Raw genomic sequence first — 22553 nt, 5'->3', positions numbered from 1 at the left:
TCGGCTGCCGGTTCCGCTAGCCACCGAGGGCGCCACAACAATCTCCACTCTTTATCAAGCTCTCATCCTCTCCATCCAACCATGAATTTCTCTGCCATAGAACAGAATAGAATAGAATTCTTTATTGGCCAAGTGTGATTGGACACACAAGGAATTTGTCTTGGTGCAAATGCTCTCAGTGTACATAAAAAGAAAAGATACATTTCTTAAGAATCAAGAATCATAACGTACAACACTTCATGATAGTCACAGGGTACAATCAGCAATCAAATCATACTAGGAAACAGTCAATATAGATTGTAAGGATACAAGCGACAAAGTTACAGTCCTACAATCACAAGTGGGAGCGGATGGGTGGTAAGGAGCGATGAGAAGATTAACAGTAATAGTAGTGTACACTTTGTAAATAGTTGAACAGTGTTGAGGGAATTATTTGTTTAGCAGAGTGATGGTATTTGGGGGAAAAAAACTGTTCTTGTGTCTAGTTGTTCTGGTGTGCAGTGCTCTTATCTATCATCCTGCTTATTACCATGGATACTATTTTGGCTTTCCTTTGTCACCGTCATTCTACTTCTATTTGTGGGTCTTTGCATTTTGCGATTCTCCCCCTCCCCCCCCCCAGTTCTTCCCCTTCTATTCTGCTGTCTCCAGATACCACCATGCCGCTATCCAGACCTCTTTGTGGTTGTTATCAACAGTTGTTAAGCCTGGGGTGTTAGGTGGCAGGTGTTTCTCTGTATTAATTCTGAAACCATCCCAGAGCTGCTTCATTTCCTGTTTCTTTATTTGGTGGTCCCACCCGTTCTTGCTTGCAGGCCAATGCGCCATTGTTGTTACTTTGCCATGTTGTGGTTTGTGGTCAATTCTGTGCAATTTTCTTGCAGTACCTAGCTAGTTGGTCCACTGTTTGTTTGTTTTTTCTTTCAGCTCCTTTGCAGAGGTGGCATTTCTATTTGTTGCCAACTTCTCAATTCTGGTTTTGTACGCATTTGTTTCCGAAGGCTTGAATTAGTCCCTCTGTCTCTTTCCTTAACTTTCTTCCTCTTGGCCATTGCTAAGCTATAACTTGCTTTATCCATTTTATTTTATTTTTAAATGCACTTCGTCTTCTCATGCCTCCTTTCGGTTCTTCATTTGGTCTTTCTTGCAGGCTAGTTTGGTCTCTGCAGTACTTAATAAGCCTTCCTGGTATACTAGCTTCAGTGCATCTTCTTCACTGTCAACCAATCAATCAGAATAGAGCTGGAAGGGACCTTAGAGGTCTTCTAGTCCAGCCCAAGCAGGAGGCCCTATACCATTTCAGACAAGTGGCTGTCCAGTCTCTTCTTAAAAACCTCCAGTGTTGGAGCACCCACAACTTCTGAAGGCAAAGCTGTTCCACTGGTTAAATTGTCCTCACTGTTTGGAAGTTTCTCCTCAATTCCAGGTTGCTTCTCTCCTTGATTAGTTTCCATCCATCGTGGGTTTTTTTTGTCCTGCTTTCTATGGCTTTAGAGAATAAATTGACCTCCCCTCTTCTTTTTGGGAGCCCCTCAAATACTAAAATACTCTTATCGTGTCATCCCCCAGTCCTTCTTTTCTCTAGACTTGGCCAGACCCAATTCCTGCAACTGTTCTTCATACGTTTTAGTCTCCAGGCCTTCCTTTAATTATCCCAGTTGCTCTTCTTTGCACTTTTCCCAAAGTCTCAACCTCCGTTTTTGTACATCTGTCCTTCAGATATTCTTCCAATTCCCTTTTTCCCCCTTTGTTGGTGAACTTGTAACATTCCACAACCACCTATTTCTCTTGGTAAGTAGAGTTGGTCAACATGTATTCCAGCTATTTATCTAATGAGTGGAATTGTCCAGGTTTTAATTGTTTCATTATCATCAGGCTGCAATCTTACACGGCTTACCTAGGAGTAAATTGCACTAAAACTGGTGGCCCTTACTTTACTTTTCATAGCTTGCCGCAGCTGTTCTTGAAAAGCTATATATCATCAACCCTAGCGAGAATAGGTCGTCACCTCCTTAGAGCAGGGGCCTTCAAACGTGACAGCTTTTAAGATTTGTGGACTTCAACTCCCAGAATTCCTCCTCCAGTCATGTTAGCTCAGGAATTCTGGGAGTTGAAGTCCACAAGTCTTAAAATTGCCAAGCTTGAAGACCCTTGTCCTAGAGCTACTCTGTAGGGTAGGCTGTTGGGAAGTCAAAGGGAAAGTCAGTGGCAGATCGCTTGTGTACTGGACGTTGTTAGTACTGGGATGGAAGACCACCAGGAGATCCTGTACAAAATAGTGTCTTGGTAATATTATGTAAGAAAAGCAACCTTTTGTGGCACTTTCTAGACCAGGGGTAGGGAAACTTGGCTCTTTTATCACTTATGGACTTCAACTCCCAGAATTCCTGAGTGAGCCATAAAAGGTTCCCCATCCCTGGCCTACTGGTTTTTCAGTTGTGGGGGATATCAATTTTTGACTGGAATGGGACTGTTTAATATACAAATGTAGGACATATATCACTCAGGAATTCTGGGAGTTGAAGTCTGTAAGTGATAAAAGAGCCAAGTTTCCCTACCCCTGTTCAAGACAAATGCACTTACACTATATGTATATAACAACTGACTGTATCCTAGAATGAATTGGGCAGCTTACAATGTAACGTACAGTATAATAAAATACAGTAAGTTGATGTTGAAAGTTTCCTATTTCACTAAGGAAGCCAAAGAGCTCACTTTCAGGTGTTGGGGTGACCATATATATCTGTTGAACCTCTGCCTGCTCCATAGACCTAGCAGAGACAGGGCCCAACATTGCAAGGAAGTGTGTGTGTGTGGGGGGGTATTTGCAAGGAAGTGTGTTTTTTTTTTGTTAACCCTTCCTCACCCGCCTCTCTCCTGACCCACTTCTACTGACCGACAAAGGGTGTCGTGTTCCCCCCCCGGGGGGAATGGGAGACCGAATGTTGGAACTCCGTGCTGGGGTGAGAAAGCAGCCATGCTTCTTCCGAAGGTAGTCCTCGATCCCAATTGTGGTTGTAAGTTGTGGATTATCTACAGAAGAGAGTACAGGGTAGTAACGACCACAACTGAGGCCAACATTTCTGTGGCTAAGTGCAACATTTCTTAAGCGAGTTTTTGCCCCCCACTTCACGACTTTTCTAGCCACCGTTGCTAAACGAATCGTTGCATTTGTTAAATTAGTCACATCGTTGTTAAGTGAATCTGGCTTCCCCACTGACTTTGCTTGTCAGAAGGTCCCGGGGGAAACTGAAACCGTCATAAATACGAACCGCTTGACTTTTGAGATCATGTGATCACGAGGATTCCCGCCACGATCGTTAAGTGTGGGGGAAAAAGCGGTCCCAAAAGGCACTTTTTTATCAGTGCCCTTGTCACTTCCAAACGGTCACTAAACGAATTGCTTGCAAGTGGAGGACTCCCTTGTCCTGGCATCCCTGCCAACGGTGTGGGCACGCTGCAAAGTCCTTTACCTGGAGTGTGGGGGGGAGCTAACCTCGCGGCAAAGTTTGAACGGCGCGCGATCTTAATTCGGCCGTCGATCCGGGCTCCGCTCCCCTTCGCGGCATCGGCGCCCGGATCGCCAAGCGAAGAAAACGCGACTTCTTTACTTTGCGAGCCAAGCCCGGCATCTCTGCGGCAGCCGCTCGCGGCGGGCCATTGTCAGCCGCGAGCCCCTTTCGCGCACGCGAGGGACCCTGGGAAACGCAGTCCGCGAAGGGCCCGAAAGACCGACCGCCCGAGGAGCCCTCTCGGCGGAGGCGAACTACAACTCCCAGAGTTCTCCGGGAGATGGGGGAAGCCAATGAAGCGTCCGACTCGGTCTCAAGTTTGCAATGTAGACGTTCCCCCACCCCGAAGGCCCCCCAAGGAATGGCGAGGGCCGGGCCGAGGAGCTGCCTCGAGGGGCGACCTTTCCCCTCGCTTTCTCTCCCGGGTTCGCCTTGCCCCGCCGTCCTCACGCCCGCCTTTCTTGAAAGGAAAGGCCTTCCCGGCCTGGGAAAACCACGCCCGGAGGTGAAGAGCGCAGAGGGACTTTGCACATGCTCAGAGGCCGCCTTTTTTTTCCTTCCCCCATCCCCGAATCGGGGCCGCTTCCCTTGTCTTTTGCGCTCGAAGAAAGGAAAAGGGGAGCCGCGCGTGATATTGCGGGAAGGAAGTGCGCTTTGCACATGCTCGGAAGGGATCTCGTCTTTTGCTTTCTTGCATCGCCCTCCTTTGCTGGGACGGCCTTTTTTTTTTTTTTGCCCCCTCCCCGTTTCGGTCTCCATTATCGACTGGGGGGAAGAAAGAAGAAAGACGGGCGTTTGTTTCATCGGGTGGGTGTTTGGATACAGGAGGGGGAAATACTTTCTGCACATTTTTGGTGCAAGGCGCTTTTTCCCTCCCCCACAAAAAAAATATTTAAGGAAAAAAAAATCCTATAGCTGCTGCTTTTTACGTTCGTTTTCTTTTTCTCCTATTTCCCTCCGGTAACTGGGCGAGGAGCTGGGCTGCCCTCTGTGAAAGGGAGGAATATAGCACTCTGCGTATGCTCAGAGGCGCTCTTTTTTTTTTTTTTTAATCTTCCAGAATGGCAAGTCGAAGTGCCACTTATCCGCCTTTGCTGATTGTTGTGGTCAACTTGATGGAAAAGCTCAGAGGAGCAGCACCATTTTTCCTTTTTTAAAAGAGATGTTATATTGATTTTACGTTTTATATTATTAATTATAATGTATTAGAATATATTACATTATATTACATATTGCATATATTAGAATATATTACTATATTGTATTGTATTATATATTGCAAATATTCTGCTAGTCAAAGTGGGACAATTACTTTTGTCACTTTCTTCTTTTCCTTTCCTTTTTTTTTTTTAAATCCACCCCTTCAAACATCTCTCCTGACTGCTTTTTTCTCTCCCTTCCTTTCTTTTCCAGTCGCCTCATTTTTTGTGGAAGATCGAAACAGTTTTACCATGAATGTTGGAATCGACAAGACTGGGGAGGACAAAATGCAAGTAAGAATTTGGGAAGAAGGAAGGGATCCTGATCAGTGGAGGGAAGATCCCTGATCCCTTAAGACAAAAGTGTGTGTGTGTTTGTGTATATGTATATAAATATCTTTTTTGTAGAAATTAACTATTAACTTGTGATGTGACAGTTAGATCTATGGCAAAGATAACTGGCTTTGCTTTCAGATGATTGGAGATTTAGGCACCAAATTTTCCATCTAAATTAGGCCACCAGATCTGGGCTGCAGAGACACAAGGAAACCACTAGGCAGCAGCTGGGAATATTGTCTCCGTCTCTTTGCTGCCCTCTAATGGCAGTCTGAGATATTGCAGACAAGATCCTTGAGGCATTAAAGCTTTAATACAATCACAGAAATTGGCAGGGGGCAAAAGAGGAACTGTCGAAAGACAACCGCTGATCTGATCTGAAATGAGCAAAGATAGTTTCGGTCCAGTGTGGGCATCTCTACGTCTATTGTCTGCTTCTTAAACAGCTTATCTCAACCTTGGCAACTATAAGATGCCAAGATTGGGAAATGCTGTCTTTTAATGAATCTGTGCCTTTTTTTAAAAATTCCAGCTCGGAAAATTTGTCTCTTGGTGAAGAAGTGTGTGACAAGGATCTTGGATGAAAAATTCAGAAGTGAGATTGTTGTCCCATCAAAATGTGTCTAGAATGGGCCTTGTCAACAAATAGTATTTTTCTTTGTGCTGCTCATTTTAAGTAATACCAGGCATGGCCTCCTTCCCACATAGCTTTAGAGTCCAGTGCAGCTTTTTACATCCCAGATTCTTCTCTGCCCCCAATCTTGGAAAGAGCAAAAGACTAAATTGTGGTAGGGTAGTCTTCTAATCTTTTGTATCCACTTCATTTTGGAGAAGAGACACAGATCCGCAATGCCTGAAGACAATCTTTGATCCCAGTGAGATGTCAATTTAAGGGGAAAACTGGCCAAAACTGGATGAAAATTGGGATTGATTGGATGATCACATGCTCGAGATGAGTTTTACTGAATGAATCACAATGGCTTGAGTGTGCACAAGGCCATAAACCATGGTTTATGTGGCCTAATGGTTGGATTTGCACCTTGTATGAAGCAGTTCCAAACAAAGTGTCCACAATGCCAGCCATGGTTGTATTTACTATTTGGTTTTATTCAGCTGAACAGAAGTATATATGTTATTTATTAGAACAGTCAAATTAAAAATAGCTGTGCTGGGAAAACAAAATTCAAAGCGGCATCCTTCACTCAATACAAGCAATTTGAAAGGGGAAAAGAATTGTAGAATAAACCATAGATAGAAGTGTTAGAAGAAAAAAATAAAGAAGCACCACTTGGAGCTAAATCCAAAAACCTACAATGTAAAGCTTACAAAAACTGGAATATTTCTTGCAATCTCCCTGGGATTTATTTATTTTTTTCCTTTCTTTAGGACAGTCTCGTAAACCTTAACAAAGAAAGAGAGAACGAGGGACGTGATAGTCAGGAGGTGAAAGACAATGAGAAAAAGATAATAGAAGACAACAGAAATGAGGACTGCACATCTACCAAGGATGATTTACAGGTAGGAATCACATTCCCATTTTCCTTCTGTGCTCTCTCTCTCTCTGTCTCTCTCTCACATACACACACACCCTGCACTGTTGTGTGGTCCACTTTAGGAAGTGATGACTACAAAAGTTCCAGAGATAACATTCAGAAGAATTGTCTTAGGGGCCTCTGGATAGAATGGGACAATTTGGTGCAGCTAATATTCCACGGCCAACTCGCCACGGGACCATTTTAACAATTCAATTTTTAAAGTATTTGAAATAATTAAAACATTATTTGAATTTTTGTCGTTCCCATTTCATTCTGGCCGTCCTTTGGCATCCTTTAATTATTCTATTCCACCCTTTCTTTGGTATTAGTATAACTCTTCTCCTGTGGCAAGTTGTCCCCAGCGAATTGGCCACGCGGAAGTTATCCTAGACCTGCTTCTGGAGGCTCCAGCTGCATTTTTCAAATTCCTTGGCACGTACCAGAGTGATGGAACAGCTCCATGTATGAAGCTGGCAGAGCATGATACAAAACTAAGTAAAGATATGTGGCGTTGAAGCTCCTCTCCCCTTGCAGAAAAATAATTACTGGGTGCTTTTTTTTCTTTCATTTACTCTTCAGTATAAATTTTGTTGTTGCTGTTGACAAAGGAATTGGAAGTATAAGTGATCAGTGATATTTTCCTGATAGACCTTACAGCATTGAGTGTCGTACCTTATGATTCTCGACTCTTGACGAATGTATCTTTTATGTATACCGAGACAAATTCCTTGTGTGTTCAATCACGCTTGGCCAATAAAGTATTCTATTCTATTAAACATGCCTTAAAATCATTTCCTGAATAAAGTTCCCAGGACCTGCCAGATTGCACTTGGATCAAATAATAATTCTAAAATTGACTCAAAAGGGGAAGCAAAGAAAATGATGAAGCATTTTGTTCTATTGGCGATGTAAGATGCACTAATTGGAATTGGCATCCTTCCATTCTTAAGAGACTGTGGTATCCTGCTATGAAACCGGTAACTGCCACTTCCTGTGTTGTTTCAATGTTGTATGTAAAGCTGCAGCGTCCTCTCCAGAGCACGAGGCCTGGGTAATTTAATATGGAGGATGAACCGTTACCCAAGCAGCAGATTCCCCACTCTCCATGTCACTGAAACAGTCTATTGCAGTGACCCCCAACCTTTTTTGAACCAGGGACTGGTTTCACGATTATTTATTCTTCCACGGACCGGTACCTGAGTAACGCGAGACTCCACCGCCATCGGGACGGCTCTTCGTTCGAAGCCGCCCCCGTCCTCTTCAACGAAACTAAAGCGCGAGCACCCAAAAGCTGCTTTCCAACTGAAAACCCGGAAGCAACCGCAAACCCGGAAGCGCCGTCAAAACAAGATGGCGGCGCCCAAGCTTTGCGGCCTGGTAAAAAATGATCCACGGGCCGTTACCGGTCCGGGGACCGGTGGTTGGGGACCCCTGGTCTATTGGACTGGCAGAGTTCCAGTTGCGCCACAGGAGTTACCAGAACGTGATTGTACACTGTCACGAACTGCTTCCGGGACTCTGGCTCCGGATTTTGCCTTGAGGTTGACTCCTGAAGCCTTTTCCAAAAATAGATAAGGCAGTGGAGGTTTGAAATCAGTGTTTCGCCTTCTCCTAGAAGATGGTTCTACCGTTTTATCTGCCGTTGGGGCGTAAAGCTCTCTTCCTCCTTCAAAACTGTTGACCATCTTCTCCTGTGACCCTGGAAAAGGGGCCCTTGATGACCCGGAGTGTACCACAAATATAACAAAAACCAAAACGTAAATAAAGGTCCTTTAATGCCTTCAACTTGGCAATTGTTCACAGTTGGGAGATGAAACTAGTTTTCAGAATAACATTCCAAACGAAAGAACTACAGTTCAGAATCAAAGAGCCGATCACGAAGCAAAAACAAACCGCACTGAAGAAAGTTCCACGACAGACCAGGATAATTAATTACAAACTTCAAGAAGATAACCAGAGAACGCCAACCAAGATAAACCTCATCCAGGAAAAACCACTCTTTGTCTTCAGCATTTGCCCGTACGCACGTCCGTCCTCTTATCCGGTTGTCACAGCTGCAGCCCATGAAGAGGATCAAGGCCCTCTCCTCCTGAGTAGACCTCGCTTTTCCCTGATCCTCTCCTCCCTGCGTGACCTAGGATGGATAGGGGATGGGCCTAGGTCCTCCTCTGACTGCCCAGCCGGCCTCTGCCCTTCCCCAGCCTCCTCCACAACCTCCGGAGCCACATTTCTACTCCCTGTCGGCTGTTCCTCCTCTCCCTCAGAGTCAGTCTCCACCAGGGGCATGACAGGTGCTTTTTCAGGAGGCAACTGGACTTTCTTGGTTTTTCTTTTGAAGGCATTTTGCTTCTCATCCAAGCTGTCAGGGTTCCGACGGATGCCCTAATTAATTTATGAGCCTCGAGCCAAGGTTCAAAAGAAATCCAATTATTTATTAGGAGCAACATGTCAGCACTTTTCCTGACAGGCCCTTACGAGATGCTACCAAGGGACCAAGGCGTCACTGCTCCTCACTCAAGGACGGCCAGCTCGGTGTCCATTATCTTCCAAAAGATACAGTAATAATAATAACAATAATACCTGGGATTAGAGTGGTGGCCTAAAGGAGGAACTCTCGCCCCATAATCAGAAGGCTGTGAATTCGATCCCAGGTAGAGGCAGATGGTCCTTTCTCTGGGCACCATGAGATTATATCTGCTGAACGAAAGGGCATCCAGTCATTAAACCCTCTGCTAGCTCTCCATTCAGTTGCCCACTCTGCAAGGGATTATGGGGTCATTAAAAGAAGTTGACGAATACCCGGGATTGTGGCAAATGAAATCCATTTTTTCCTAAATTAACCACTTGAAAATCTTGAAGGGTGTCCCTGTCGAAGAAATTCATCAGTAGCTGTCAAGGCTCCGGCATCCACCCCCCATTCAAATCATAAGTCTAACTTAGTTTAGTTTTACTTTATTGTCCTTGCACCTCGTACAACAAAATCAAACACCATCTTCAGTGCACATCATGACCAGGAAAATAAACCACAAACACACATCCTTCACTCTTCACACATTGAACTGAAAACCCCCGACACCGCACCAACACTGCACTATACAGTAGAATTCAACAGAGCTCCTGCCCTGGGATAGAATCTGTTTTTCAGCCTGTTTGTCCTTGTTTTTATTCTCCTGTACCGTCTGCCAGATGGTAATAGTTCAAAAAAAAAGGATTCCCAGGATGAGATGGATCTTTGAGAATGTTTTGAGCTTTCTTAAGGCAGCAGGAGCTATAAAGCTCTTCCAAAGAGGGGAGAGGACAACCCATGATCCTCTGGGCAATGACCTTAGCCCTCTGGAGTACTCTCCTATTTCCAATTGGCAAACCATACAGAAGTGCAGTAAATTAAGATACTCTCTATGATGCAGCGGTAGGAGGTTCCCAGCAGTTCTTCATTCGGTTGTTGTTTTCTGAGAAGTCTCAGGTAGTATAAACTCTGCTGGGCCCTTTTGACCAGTGCTGCAATGTGAGCATCCCAGGTCAGGTCCTCTTTTAGGGTAACACCCAGAAATTTAAAACTGTCCACTTGCTCCACTTGGTCTCCATTGATAAGCAAGGGCTGGATGTCTGACATGTTCCTTCTATAATCCACTATAAGCTCCTTGGTCTTATTGATGTTGAGGACGAAGTTATTGTCTCCACATCAGCCGCATCTCTCAGTTTAAAATTTTATTTATTTATTAGGAGTGAACATGCCAGCGCTACCTGGGTGCAGCTGACTCTGAGACACATTATTCATCTCACCCTTGACCCTGTTCTTCCCCCACCCTCTGGATGTCTATTCTCCAATGGGACACATCCATAGCCAAGAGTCATCAATCATGCTCTCCAGTAATAATCTTGCATGCTTCGGCAGCCTAGCAATTATCCATGAAAGCATTTAAGGAATGCACTCCTTCCCCCACTCCCTTTCTGTTGGCAACTCTAAAAGACCAGATAAATATTTTTGAGTTGACAGTAAGCTATAAACACTCTTAAAGTAATACGATGAAAAGAAAAAGAGAAGAGGGGTATTTTTATTTTTATTTTTGCTTTCTTGAACTAGAAGTCCGTCTCGGAGTTAAATACCTCTTAAATGAAATACATTTCATTTATTTTATTCCAGATGCTCAAATTCATTCTGGACCATCTGTCTGAATCTTATTTCATATTTGTCCATTGAATACAGGTAGTCCTCAGCTTATAACCATTGACTTAGTAATCATTCAAAGTTAGAAGGGAAACCCGCAAAAGGTACTTTTAAGACCGGTTGTCAGCTTTGATAGCCATATTGAGATCCGATCCTCCCGCGCTGCCACATTTGAGCCTGGGAAAGGGAATTTATTGGAGTATATCTAGTTACACATGATAACATTCTTTTTCTGATTCAAGGTCAGGTGGTGTTGCGCATAACTGAGAGGAAGTCTTAACTTGGGACAGATGGTAATGGGGCCATGTGATGTGACGATGGGTACAGGGGATGGATTTTGTAGTTTTTACTTATTGTAAAGAAGCCCGGAACTTTCAGATTCAGGATTCCACAGTTGTGCCAGTTGTGCCATCCAAAATAAAAGGAACCTTTCAGAAGATGTCTGTCTCGGAGTTATTGGGTGGAATGGGGGGTTGCTGGAACGCTGACACCTGTATTAGAAGTTCTGACAGCTGCATCCCTCCCCTAGTCTTCACTTTTATTACATTTTAAGCATTCAGCCACCGACCCACATTGACAGCCCTTTGCAGGATCCTCTGGTGCTATCAAAAAGCATGCATTGCGGACAGTGGATTCACTTAATGACCGCTGCAAAAAAAAAACACGTTGTAAAATCAGGCTGGTCACATTATGGCCAACAGCTGGCATTACCTACGACTGTAATTCATGTACTTCCAGGCACAGTTATGGTCTTAAGTTGAGGACTCCCTGTAAATAAAAAATGTCGAGAGTTTAATCAGGATTTATTTTTGAGAATCCTTTATACTGATTTTTTTTCTCTCTCTGCTGTTCTAGCAAAATCCTCTGTCCTTTTACTGACTAAACATAACAACGCGGAGAATCTTGCTATTCTGGTTATGAATTTTCTGAATCTGTCCACTTGGCTGTTGGTGACATAGACGGATGGACCCAGGTGTAGGAGAGATTGTCGAGAGGTTGAAAAAGGGATGGAAGAAACCCATAGCTTATGTGTACAGGGCAGAAGAAACAGCAAAGCTTGTTCACAAGAAGATGGAGGGAGGGAGAAGCACGTTAAGGCTTGAAGGCTGCTCAGTGGTTTTCAAAGTTGACAACTTTTAGGGTGGACTTCAACACCCAGAATTCCCCAGCACTGGTTTCATAGTCTGATTTACCTTGGCATTATTTTGATTATTAAATTATATAATCCAAAGCGATTCTGGGCCTTTCTGTGCTGGATTTCTGCAATGGGACCAGTACATTACAGGCCTGTTGTTGGTTGAAATCTTCCAGTCTCAAAATATCCCTGCTGTTCTGATTGGGGATACCTTTTCAGGTATTAACAGTCTCTCTTCCCCTATTTTGTTTTCTTAACAAGGAGCTGCAGGGGATTAAAATGGAACAAGGTGAAAGCGCTAAGGCCTTGGTGACGGAAGAGGAGGAGGAGGAGGAAGAAGACAGAAACCACAAGGAGGTACTTTTTAAGAATAATTTTACCCTAGGTTGGCAGGCAGATTTTATGTTTAATTTCAAACTGCGGTTGTATTAATCGGAGCAGGATGGAGGCTGTTTTTTTTATTTATTTACTTATGTTCTGCCTGTCATATTATGCTTGAGTGCATAATAATCCCGTGAGGTAGATTGGGCTAAGCAAGAAGGATTAGTCAGTGAGTTTTGGTATGTGAGAGAACCAAGACCTGGGTTTGTACAATCCATGTCCGGCTCCTTCTCTACAGCCCCATCCTGGGCCTGGGATTGAGAGGAAAGGACCCGCCCGGATGATTCTCCTCAGGGAGCTTCCATGATTGAAAAGAGACTCTAGGTTTTCTTAAAATGTCACATCTGCCTCTTCCCTTTCTCATAAAGCATAATAGATTTCCTCCCTCCTCCCTTCACTTTCCCCTTTCTTTCTTTCTTCCCCTCCCTCCCTCCTTCTCATTTCCTTCTTTCCTTTTCTATCTTCCTTCCTTCCCCCCCTTTCCTTTCCTTTTCCCCTTTTTTCTTCCCCTCCCTCCTTCCCTCCCTTTCTCTTTCCCATTTCTTCTTCCTTTTCTCTTCTACCATTTCCTTCTCCTTCTCTCCCTCCTTTCCCCTTTCCCTCCTCCTCTCCCTTCCTTTCCCCTTCCCCTCCCTTCCTTTCCCCTTCCCTTTTCTTCCTTCTCTCTTCCACCTTCCTTCCTTCCCTCCTTCCCTCCCCTGTTCCATTCCTACTAAAAGCTAGTAGAGTAGAAGTTGAATAAGGAAGTCTGAAAGAACTCTTCTTGAAAGCAAGATGCTCCGGTCAAAATCTGTTCAAGGTTTTGTATTTCTTTGCCTAACTCTAGTTCTTCCTTTCCTGAAATTCATTGATTTCTTTGGGGTGTAAAAATGTCTCCTGGATATCTTTAAACAGAACCCGGTGGCTTTTTTCAGTTGGGGGCTGGAAAAGTGGAAACAGAGAAAGTTCTCATGGTTTCTATTAATACAGTTTTATTCAATGGAAGGTGCAGCCTGATTCAGACATGATTGACCTGAGTCAAGTGAAAGAAGAAGAGGAAGAAGGCAAGGAAGAGAACAGCAGTGAGGAGATAGTGGTATGTCTTTATGGTATTGAAGCTGCATCTTGTGCACAGGAAGCCAAGTTACAGAAAAAATTGGCCAAGAGGAATATTTTTGTGAAGGTTTACATTAAATTTTATTGCTACTGGTTTCGTTCAATTTTTAAGCTAAAAAGACACAAATTAAATTAATTTACATTAACACTAAAAAGAAAAGTAAAGAAATTGCTACTGCTGCAATATTCTGTGCCAGTGAAATAATAAGTTTTGCTAGAGTTCCTAAGTAGCTTTTTCTGTCTGTATAATTATGTTTCTCTTTTCCCCTAGGAGTCTGGAAGCATTGAGAGCAGGTAAGAATTAGAGGTTTTTTTTAATTTCATGGCATCTCTGCCGGAATTTCTGTCAGGGGCAAAGGTTCAGGGCCATTAAGTTAAATTGCTGTTCAGAAATATTGTTCAAGTCTGCACACAAGAATCTAGTCAACTAAACTTCAATCTGAATCTGCGCCAGATAAAAGTCAACGGAATTTAAGGAGGGGCTGGAGTTGGACCACTTACGGCAACATAATGATTCTAAGCTAATGACACGTTTTACTCCCACCACCACCACCACCAGTTTTGCCTGCTCTTCTACAGTTTCACCCAAGGCTCAAAAAATAAATCTTTTCCTAGGAACTTGGAGTGATGAGTTAAATGTTCGGGTTCATCAAATGTATTTATTGCAAGTAGAAAAAGCAGTAGTAATTAAAATCAGCCATTGCAGGATCAACAATCCAGTTCTCTTAACGTGGCCCGAATGGTTTAAATACTGTCTTTTTCTCCTGCCCTTTCGAGTTTCTTGTCACTCCTTCCTTGCAATAGAGGCGAATATCTGTAGTTCAGGGTTCAACTGTGGCATCCTTGGTGCTCTCTTGAGTTTGGATGTCTGCTTGCAAGACGTTTCATTATCTGACTAGGTAACACCATCAGTGCGAAGGAGGGTGGGGTTTTGCTCCCTCTTTTATATACAGTGCTTTGACTTCCCAGGGTTGATGGGGGCTTCAATAGACTAGGGCAGGAGCCGCCAACCTTTTGGACCTCAGGGACCACCAAACTCATCATTTTCAATCCCGCGGACCAGAGACCCTGGGAAAATCCCCAGAAAAGTCTGCAGGAAAATTCCGCACCCCGTTTTCCTACCCATCGATCATTCTTTATTTGGGATCGCAGGATACCGTCTCCAGCTCCGTTCTCGGGGACGGAGAGAGAGAGAGAGAGAAAGAGAGACTTTTGGCTTCGTGCAAGGAAAGCAGCAGCAACAGCAGAAGTCTTTCTTTCTTTCCGCCAGAAATGAGTCTTTGTGAGACTTTATTGCGCTGGCGCAGCCTCTTGGAGGGTCTTGCAGGGTCCCAAAGAATCATTTCTGGCGGAGTTTGGGGGAGAGCAAGAAAGACTTTTGCTGCTTTCCTTGCATGCAGCCAAAAGCAGAAGAAGGAAGAAGCGGAAAGAAGCAGCCTGGTGGCCAGGCAAGGCACGTGGGGCAAGTTCCCCCATTCCGCCCTTTTCTTCCTCCCCTCACTACCTCGTGTTGTTCACAATGCAAGGGACGCAAGCCTTGTGTTCCCGCAGGCCATGTGGGCGGCACAGCCTTGTGTTCCCACGCAGCCTGGATTAATTGCTTTTGGGGTTGACATTTCTCTGCGGACCACCAAAATTTTCTTGCAGACTACCAGTAGTCCCCGGCCCACTGGTTGGCGACCACTGGACTAGGGAACATCATTATGCGAGGGGATGTGCCAGTGGTGGGATTCAATTTTTTTTACTACCGGTTCTGTGGGCGTGGCTTGGTGGGCGCGGCAGGGGGAAGGATACTGTAAAATCTCCAGTCAGAGGTGGTATTTGCCGGTTCTCCGAACGACTCAAAATTTCGGCTACCGGTTCTCCAGAACTGGTCAGAACCTGCTGAATATACCACCTCTGAGTTGTACAGTTTTCTGCCTGTTTATATGTAATAGTTTTCCTTGCCCATTTTGGATGGGGTGTTGTTTCCTTCGTGGCAGGAGGAAGGAAGAAGGAAACTACAGATACTCCTCCGCTTAAAGCCATTCAGTTACAACAGCGCCAAAAAAAGCGACTTTTTTCCTCATTTATGACTGTTGCAGCATCCCCCGTGATCCCATGATCAAAATTCTAACTTTTGGCAACTGACACGTATATAGGATGGTTGCCGCGTCCCAAGGATCACGTGATCCCCTTTTTGCGACCTTCTGACAAGCAACGTCAACGGGGAAGCCAGATTCCACTTAACCGTGTTCCTAATTTAACAATGGGGGGTGGATTCACTCCGCTCTGACAAGATCCTAAAATGAGGGGGGAGGAAATCTCACTTAACTGTCTTGTCAGGGTTCCAGGTAATAGGGTCATAGCAAACAGAACTCCAAGGCAAGCAGATTCCTCAAAGAACAGTTTTATTGGACGTATCATACTGGCACAGACTGGTGAAAACCGCCTGTCAATTAATAAAACATTTTGTATACACGTTTTATAGTTGACAACAGAAAGAAGGGGGAAGAGTTTCAAAGAGCAGGCAGCAGTGTGGAATCGAAAGTACATTCCATTCATATTTTCTTCAAAGACTGATTAGATGACTGAAGCTTCTGCTGTGAAAAAATCGTAATTGGAGAGCATGATTGATGACTCTTGGCTATGGAAGTGTTTCGTTGGATGATACACCCAGACGGGTGGGGGGAAAGCAGGATCAAGGGTGGCAGTGAATTACGTATCTCAGAGTTGGCTGTGCCCAGGTTAGTGCCGGATGTAGAATCTTAACTTCAAATAGATCCTCTTTAGTTTTGGGAGTGTGGCTCGAGGCTCATGATTTAATTGGAGTAACTGCCAGAATCCTGACACCGACTCTAAAGGTTCCCACGGTTTTCACCTAATTAAAAGTAAACGTTTTTTCCCCCTTTCCCAAACAGTCAGTCACATGGTCCAATCAAGGTGCTGTCCGGTTGCTTGGAAACTTCACTCCTCTTTTCAGCTACCTGTGGGAACGTCCTTGGTTCTCAGGGGAAACTATTTTGTTTTGGCTACAAAACCCCAGCTATCTCTATTCTCACCTCTCTATCCCTCATCACCTGTCAGGATTCCGGCAGGAACCCAATTAAATCCTGAGTCTCGAGCCAAACTTCCAAAACTTCAAAAGGATTTATTGGGAGTTAAAATATCCGGCATTGCCTGGGTGTAGCCGAAACACATAATTCATTGTCACCCTTGACCCTGGTTTTTTCCCACCCCCTGGGCGTATCGTAATTCATATTCTCCAATGGGACACGTCCATAGCCAAGAGTCATCAATCATGCACTCCAGGTAGATTTTTGCGCGGCAGAAACTTCAGTCACCTAGTTACTATCTTTGAAAAACTATTTATGGAATGCACTTTTGATTTCCAAGCTGCCACACTGCTCTTTCAAACCCCTTTCCCACCCTCCCTTTCTGTTGGCAACTCTAAAAGGACCATAGAAATATTTTATGAGTTGACATCACCGTTGTGGCAACAATGAAGCCTCCTCCAAGATGGCCTCAGTCAGGCCAGATTCAGAGTCAGACAGTCTCACTTAGCAACAGAAATGTTGGGCTCAATTGCAGTCGTACATGTACACCCCTAGCCCAAAATGGCAGGACAAGCTATTGCCTATAAAAGGCAGCAAACCCCACTTTCCCTCACACTGATACTGTTAACCGAGTCGGGTAACGAAACGTCTGCAGGTAAACCCTCAAGCTCACAGAACACCAAGAACTCTTAGGAATGAGAGTCATTTAAATTTGCGCTTCGTGTTCTTTTCTTTGTTCCGGGGTCAATTGTGTTGATTCCTTTTTTCCCTTTCTCTCCTTGGGTTTCTCAGAGAAGAAGACGAGCCGCTGGCTGGGAGACTAGAGGAGATCAAGCAAAGATACGGAAATTTGTGTCAGAACAGCACCGTTTTCCAAGAAATGATCCTGCGGCTCAAAGGTCAGGCTCCTTTAGTTGATGTGCAGAGTTTACAGGGCATAATATGGTCTCTGGTGATGCTTTGGTTTCCAGTGGGCTCTTAGTCACTCCCTTGGCCCAGTCAGCTGTTCTGTTCTGGTTTGGATTTTCCTGATTTTTAGTCAGTCTTGAATCTTGACCACTATCTGCCCAAGTCCCTGCAGTGTTCTTGGCAACATTTTTGGGGAAGGTTTGCCTTCAGCCTCCTCCTCCTCCATTAAGGCTGAGAGGGAGGGATTGGCTCAAAAGTCATTCAAACCAGCTAAGCAAGACTAAAACTCCCAGTCTTCTGATTTCTATCCCTGTGCCTTTAACAAAAAAAAAACCTAAATTGGCTCTGTTCCGCCACACCGAATTCAGTGTTTCTCAACTTGGCAGCTCTAAGAGGTAAGTGTCAACTCGTAAATCATACCTATGCCAGTTACCGAGTTACCATAAGAAAGAGTGTGTGGGGGGAGGCCTGACGGAGCACATTCCATGCTTATCTTGTGGAGATTGTAGCCTAGGCTACTGGGTCTTCTGCCCATGAAATTTTTCATTGGGAGAGCGTGATTGATGACACCCAGCCCGTGAAGGTGTTTTGTTTGGAGAATCTGATATATAATACATTTAGTGGGGTGGGAGAAACAGAGTCCTAGGTGATAGTAAATTACGTGTCTCAGAGTTGGCTTCATACAGGTTAATGCCGGTCAAGTTGCTCCTAATAAATCTTTTGGTTTCTTTTGAAACTTGGCTCGAGGCTCATGATTTAATAAGGGCAATCGCCGGAATCCTGACAGTAAGGACCAGTTCCTAGAATTCCTCACCTGGCCATGTTTCTTTAACTGGTCTCTCCCCTGTTTCTTTGACTTGGTCAGGAACTTTTTGACTTCTGTCAGGATTCTGGCACTTAACCCCATTTAAATCATGAGTCTCGAGCCAAACTTCCAAAACTTCAAAAAGGATTTATTAGGAGTTAACATGTCCGGCGCTGACTGGGTGTAGCCGACTTTGAGACCCATCATTCATTGTCACCCTTGACCCTGGTTTTTCTCCCCACCCCCTGGGTGTATCGTAATTCACATTCTCCAATGGGACACATCCATAGCCAAGAGTCATCAATCATGTTCTCCAATTAGAATTTTGCGCGGCACAAACTTCGGTCACTTAGTTACTATCTTTGAAAACTATTTATGGAATGCACTTTCGGTTCTGCAAGCTGCTGCACTGCTCGTCCCCTCCCTTTCTGTTGGCAATTCTGAAAAGACCATAGAAATGTTTTATGAGTTGACATCTCCGTTCTCTTGTTTTTCCGCAGCCGGATGGAGGAACCAAAATAAGGAACGTGATTGTTTGCCTGGGGGCTCGGAGGGACTGCAGCTGAACAGGATGATGTGGGGCGGAGACGAAGTCAGCTTTACCCCCAGCGTTGGGGGCCAATTGGGGGCCCTGGACAGTCCCTCGAGGACGGTGGATTGTCTGCTGGAGGCCAGAGCTCCAATCTCGATCCCATTCGGTGGGGGCTTCTTCGACTTCAGCGAGTTTGCGGTCCAGCAGAGTTTCCTTCAGAGGAAAGGCCAGGAGCTCTCCAAAACGTTTGGGTCAGGCCTGAGCTCCGGCATGGTGGAGCTCCGAACTCAGGAGAAGCCGCTGCTGGGGGAGAAACCCTACGAGTGCAACGAGTGCGGGAAAAGCTTCGGCAAGCGCGCCACCCTGAACACCCACGGCCGGACGCACACGGGGGAGAAGCCCTTCCAGTGCTCGCACTGCGACAAGCGCTTCAGCCAGAGCTCCCACCTCCAGCTGCACAAGCAGACCCACACGGCGGAGAAGCCCTACAAGTGCAACGAGTGCGGGAAGAGCTTCGGCAAACGCTCCACCCTGAACACCCACGGCCGGACGCACACGGGGGAGAAGCCCTTCAAGTGCTCGCACTGCGACAAGCGCTTCAGCCAGAGCTCCCACCTCCAGCTGCACGAGCGGACGCACACGGGGGAGAAGCCCTACAAGTGCCTGCTGTGCGAGAAGAGCTATAACCAGCGGTCCAGCCTCATCATCCACGAGCGGAGCCACACGGGCGAGAAGCCCTACTCCTGCCTGGAGTGCGGGAAGAGCTTCAGCCAAAAGGCCACCCTGGTCCTCCACGAGAAGAGCCACCGTGGGGAGAAGCCCTACAAGTGCCTGGAGTGCGGCAAGGGCTTCAGCCTGAGCGCCGACCTCATCCGCCACCAGAGCATCCACACGGGAGAGAAGCCCTACACCTGCTCCGAGTGCGGGAAGAGCTTCAGCCAAAACTCCCACCTCATGGCCCACATCCGGACCCACACGGGCGAGAAGCCCCACAAGTGCCTGGAGTGCGGCAAGGGCTTCAACTGGAGCTCGGAGCTCATCGCCCACGAGCGGACGCACACCGGCGAGAAGCCCTACCAGTGCCTCTACTGCGCCAAGAGCTTCAGCGTCCGCTCCAGCCTCAGCAAACACGAGCGGACCCACACGGGCGAGAAGCCCTTCGTCTGCCCACAGTGCGGGAAGGGCTTCATCCAGCGCTCCAGCTTGGTGGCGCACGAGCGCTCCCACACCGGCGAGCGGCCCTACCTGTGCCTGGGCTGCGGCAAAGGCTTCCGGGAGAGCTCGCAGCTCATTGCCCACGAGCGGACCCACACCGGCGAGAAGCCCTACGTCTGCTCGGAGTGCGGCAGCTGCTTCAAAGCCAAGGCCGCCCTCCTCCGCCACCAGCGCGGTCACTTTGGCCTCAACTCGTTCATCTGTGCCGACTGCGGGAAGATTTTCTCCTCAGCCGCGGAGTCCACGGAGAAGTGTCCCGAGTGCGTGAACCTGAGCCTGATGTCGGATCTTGTGCGGGCGTCGGAAGAGGCTGATCTGGAAACGGCCGAAGGAGCGGGACAAAGTGACGATGCTAAGATGTGAACGGGCGAGGCCGGCTGGGCCTTGGGTGTTCTGCTTTTTTTGCCGGGCGTACAGCTAGCTTCCTCTTCAGACCCCACAAAAGGGACTGTGCTGCGGCCGACGGAGGGCCGGTTTTGTCGACGGGAGGTGACTGGGCTGCTGAATGCCTTCCCCTCAGATGTGAGATGGCCGTCGCAGTTTTGGTTCCTGTTGCCAAACCGGGCCCGTTTCAGACCCTTTTGGAGGGAAACTGGAAATGCAGAGAGGGGACCAGAATCAGGTGGATCCGAAAACGACAGAGAATGCCTGAAGTTTTAGTATCGTCCTTTGCTACCCAGGGCCTAGAATGCAGTTCCTGATCAACTGGAAAGTTGGATCTGTAGCAGAGGAACCATGTGTCTTTGAAGCTCTTTTTTTTGGTCCACGGGTCCCCTTGCCATCTCTCCGAGGAGACTTCGGTTTCACAGAGGGGTTTTTTAAAACGAATTGCGTTCAACTTTTTAATGGATTTGAGCCGTAAAGAACTTTTACCTCACGAAATCCTAGTGGATGCATGTGAAATACTTGGGAGCGGCCTGGCCTTCAGATCGGGCTTGAGTCAGCCTACCTGAGCACAGAGCCAGAATGTGTTTTTTTTTTGCCTTGCATCAAAAAATAGTGGCACAGAAGCAAAAAAATACCAGAGGGGACATTAACGGAGGAAAACTGGTTTGGTCACGTTGGACCTTGAGCAACCAATTCGATCCCTATCTCGTTTCACATTTGCTTTAGAGAGCAAGCTCAGCTGACTAGGTTTTTATTATTTATTCGATAGCTAGATTAGACATGCAAGCTTTTTCTCCCTTCGGATGAAATGAGGGTGATTTGGTAGGACATCCCAATGAACGTGGGGACATCCAGGTCCAAGATGGCTGGAATGAAAGGCAGCTTTCCAGACGGGCACCCCGGTAAAGAGAGATTGCAGGAAAACATAACGTCTGAACACAACTCTTTTCCAAGAAAGCCGTTCTAGGTACCTCAAGAAGGTGTGGCTCTGTTACAAGAGAGGGAAAAATGAACTGTTAACAGTTTTGCACTTAATTCCCTGGAAGTGGAAAGCTAGTAGCTCGGGGCTAGTACAAGGCTATCTCTTGTACTACTTGCAGTGAACCTGTTCCGTAAATAAACCTATTTAGGCAGCATTTTTCCTCCTGTTCGCCCTACAATAGTGTATCTCAACCTTGACAACTTTTAAGATGGGTAGACTTCAAGTCCCAGAATTCCTCAGCTAGCCATGCTGGCTGGGGAATTCTGGGACTTGAAGTCCACCCATCTTAAAAGTTGCCAAAGTTTTTTTAAAAAAGCAACCCAACAACACTGTCCTACAGTAACATAAGCCATCCATTAACCACTTAGCACTTCATACCTAAACCCGCCTAAAGCCTTCCCTAACCTCATTTCCTTGCTGACTTTGAATTATGGGCATTGTAGTTACATCTGAAGAGCATGAGGTTTGGGAAGAAGCTTAGAATTCTGGATTTTTTCTTTTCTTTGTAAGTTAGGAGGTCCAGGAATTGACACACTCTGCAAACTAAAAGTTCGTACCAGGTAGGTAGATGATAGATAGATACAGTAAACAACTTCTGAAGTGGGAGATCCATATTTTTTCCTCTCCAATGGTTCTGGGGAAAAGGTAAAGCTTTGAAATTTGCCGCTCTGCAAAAAAGTGGGTTTTTTTTTTTGTAAGTCATCAGCTTTGCGTTGGCCGCACCTGGCTGAATCCAGTTGTAAAACAGTTTTAAGTGTCCTAAAATTCTGTAAAAGAGGGGGGGAAATGTCTCCGTGAAAGAATTTTTCCTCACGTGAGGCGAAATTCCTCACCAGTTTTGCCTCATGAAGGCAGCTGGGATTCCTTGCGAAGTGAAATCATTTTTTTTAAAGTTGACGTCTGTAGGACAGAGGTTCCTTTAGACCAGAGATCTCCCAACTTTTAAGACTTGTGGGCTTCAATTCCCAGAATTCCCCAGCCAGCCAGTTCATGCTTATTTCCTTCCAAGAAATTCACTGCACAGGCCAATTCTTTTGCATTTTTATTCAAAGTGTTTAGTGCACACGAGGGGTGTGTGTGTGTGTGATTCTGTCACAGAAATTGTACCCTGCCAAATTCTTTCATTTGCAACTTAAGCCATATATAACAATCCAAGGGTCTCTCCCCAATCTTGGTTTGTCCAGATTGTGGCTTAGGCCGTCCTATCCTTAAGTTAGTGTGAATGTGAATAGAATTGAGTTGAAAACAACTGGGAGTGCCCAGGCTGGATTAATACAGCACTAACAAGAGCACTTAGACCTATATACCACTTCATAGTGCTTCACAG

At 45.8% G+C, this 22553-nt stretch overlaps 1 protein-coding gene across 1 annotated transcript in view; it reads left to right on the top strand.

The window, feature by feature from the left end:
- The window catches only part of LOC113425114 (uncharacterized), a 51842-nt gene extending 30312 nt beyond the window's left edge, over positions 1-21530 (top strand). The window contains exons 9-16 of the mRNA XM_087954123.1: positions 4184-4319; positions 4926-5005; positions 6434-6565; positions 12147-12242; positions 13252-13341; positions 13633-13655; positions 17189-17295; positions 18611-21530. Coding sequence (XP_087810249.1) covers positions 4184-4319; positions 4926-5005; positions 6434-6565; positions 12147-12242; positions 13252-13341; positions 13633-13655; positions 17189-17295; positions 18611-20220 — 2274 coding nt within the window. The 3' untranslated portion in view covers positions 20221-21530. The remainder of the gene's footprint in view (positions 1-4183; positions 4320-4925; positions 5006-6433; positions 6566-12146; positions 12243-13251; positions 13342-13632; positions 13656-17188; positions 17296-18610) is intronic.
- The last annotated feature ends 1023 nt before the right edge of the window (positions 21531-22553 follow it).

This window comes from Notechis scutatus, chromosome 2 (assembly GCF_049901735.1).
Source record: "Notechis scutatus isolate UNSWTSFEM ecotype Mainland chromosome 2, rNotScu1.2, whole genome shotgun sequence".
In the NCBI taxonomy this organism is placed as follows: domain Eukaryota; kingdom Metazoa; phylum Chordata; class Lepidosauria; order Squamata; family Elapidae; genus Notechis; species Notechis scutatus.
The sequence above is the reverse complement of the archived record's forward strand: the minus strand, read 5'-3'. Positions and strand labels throughout refer to the sequence as shown.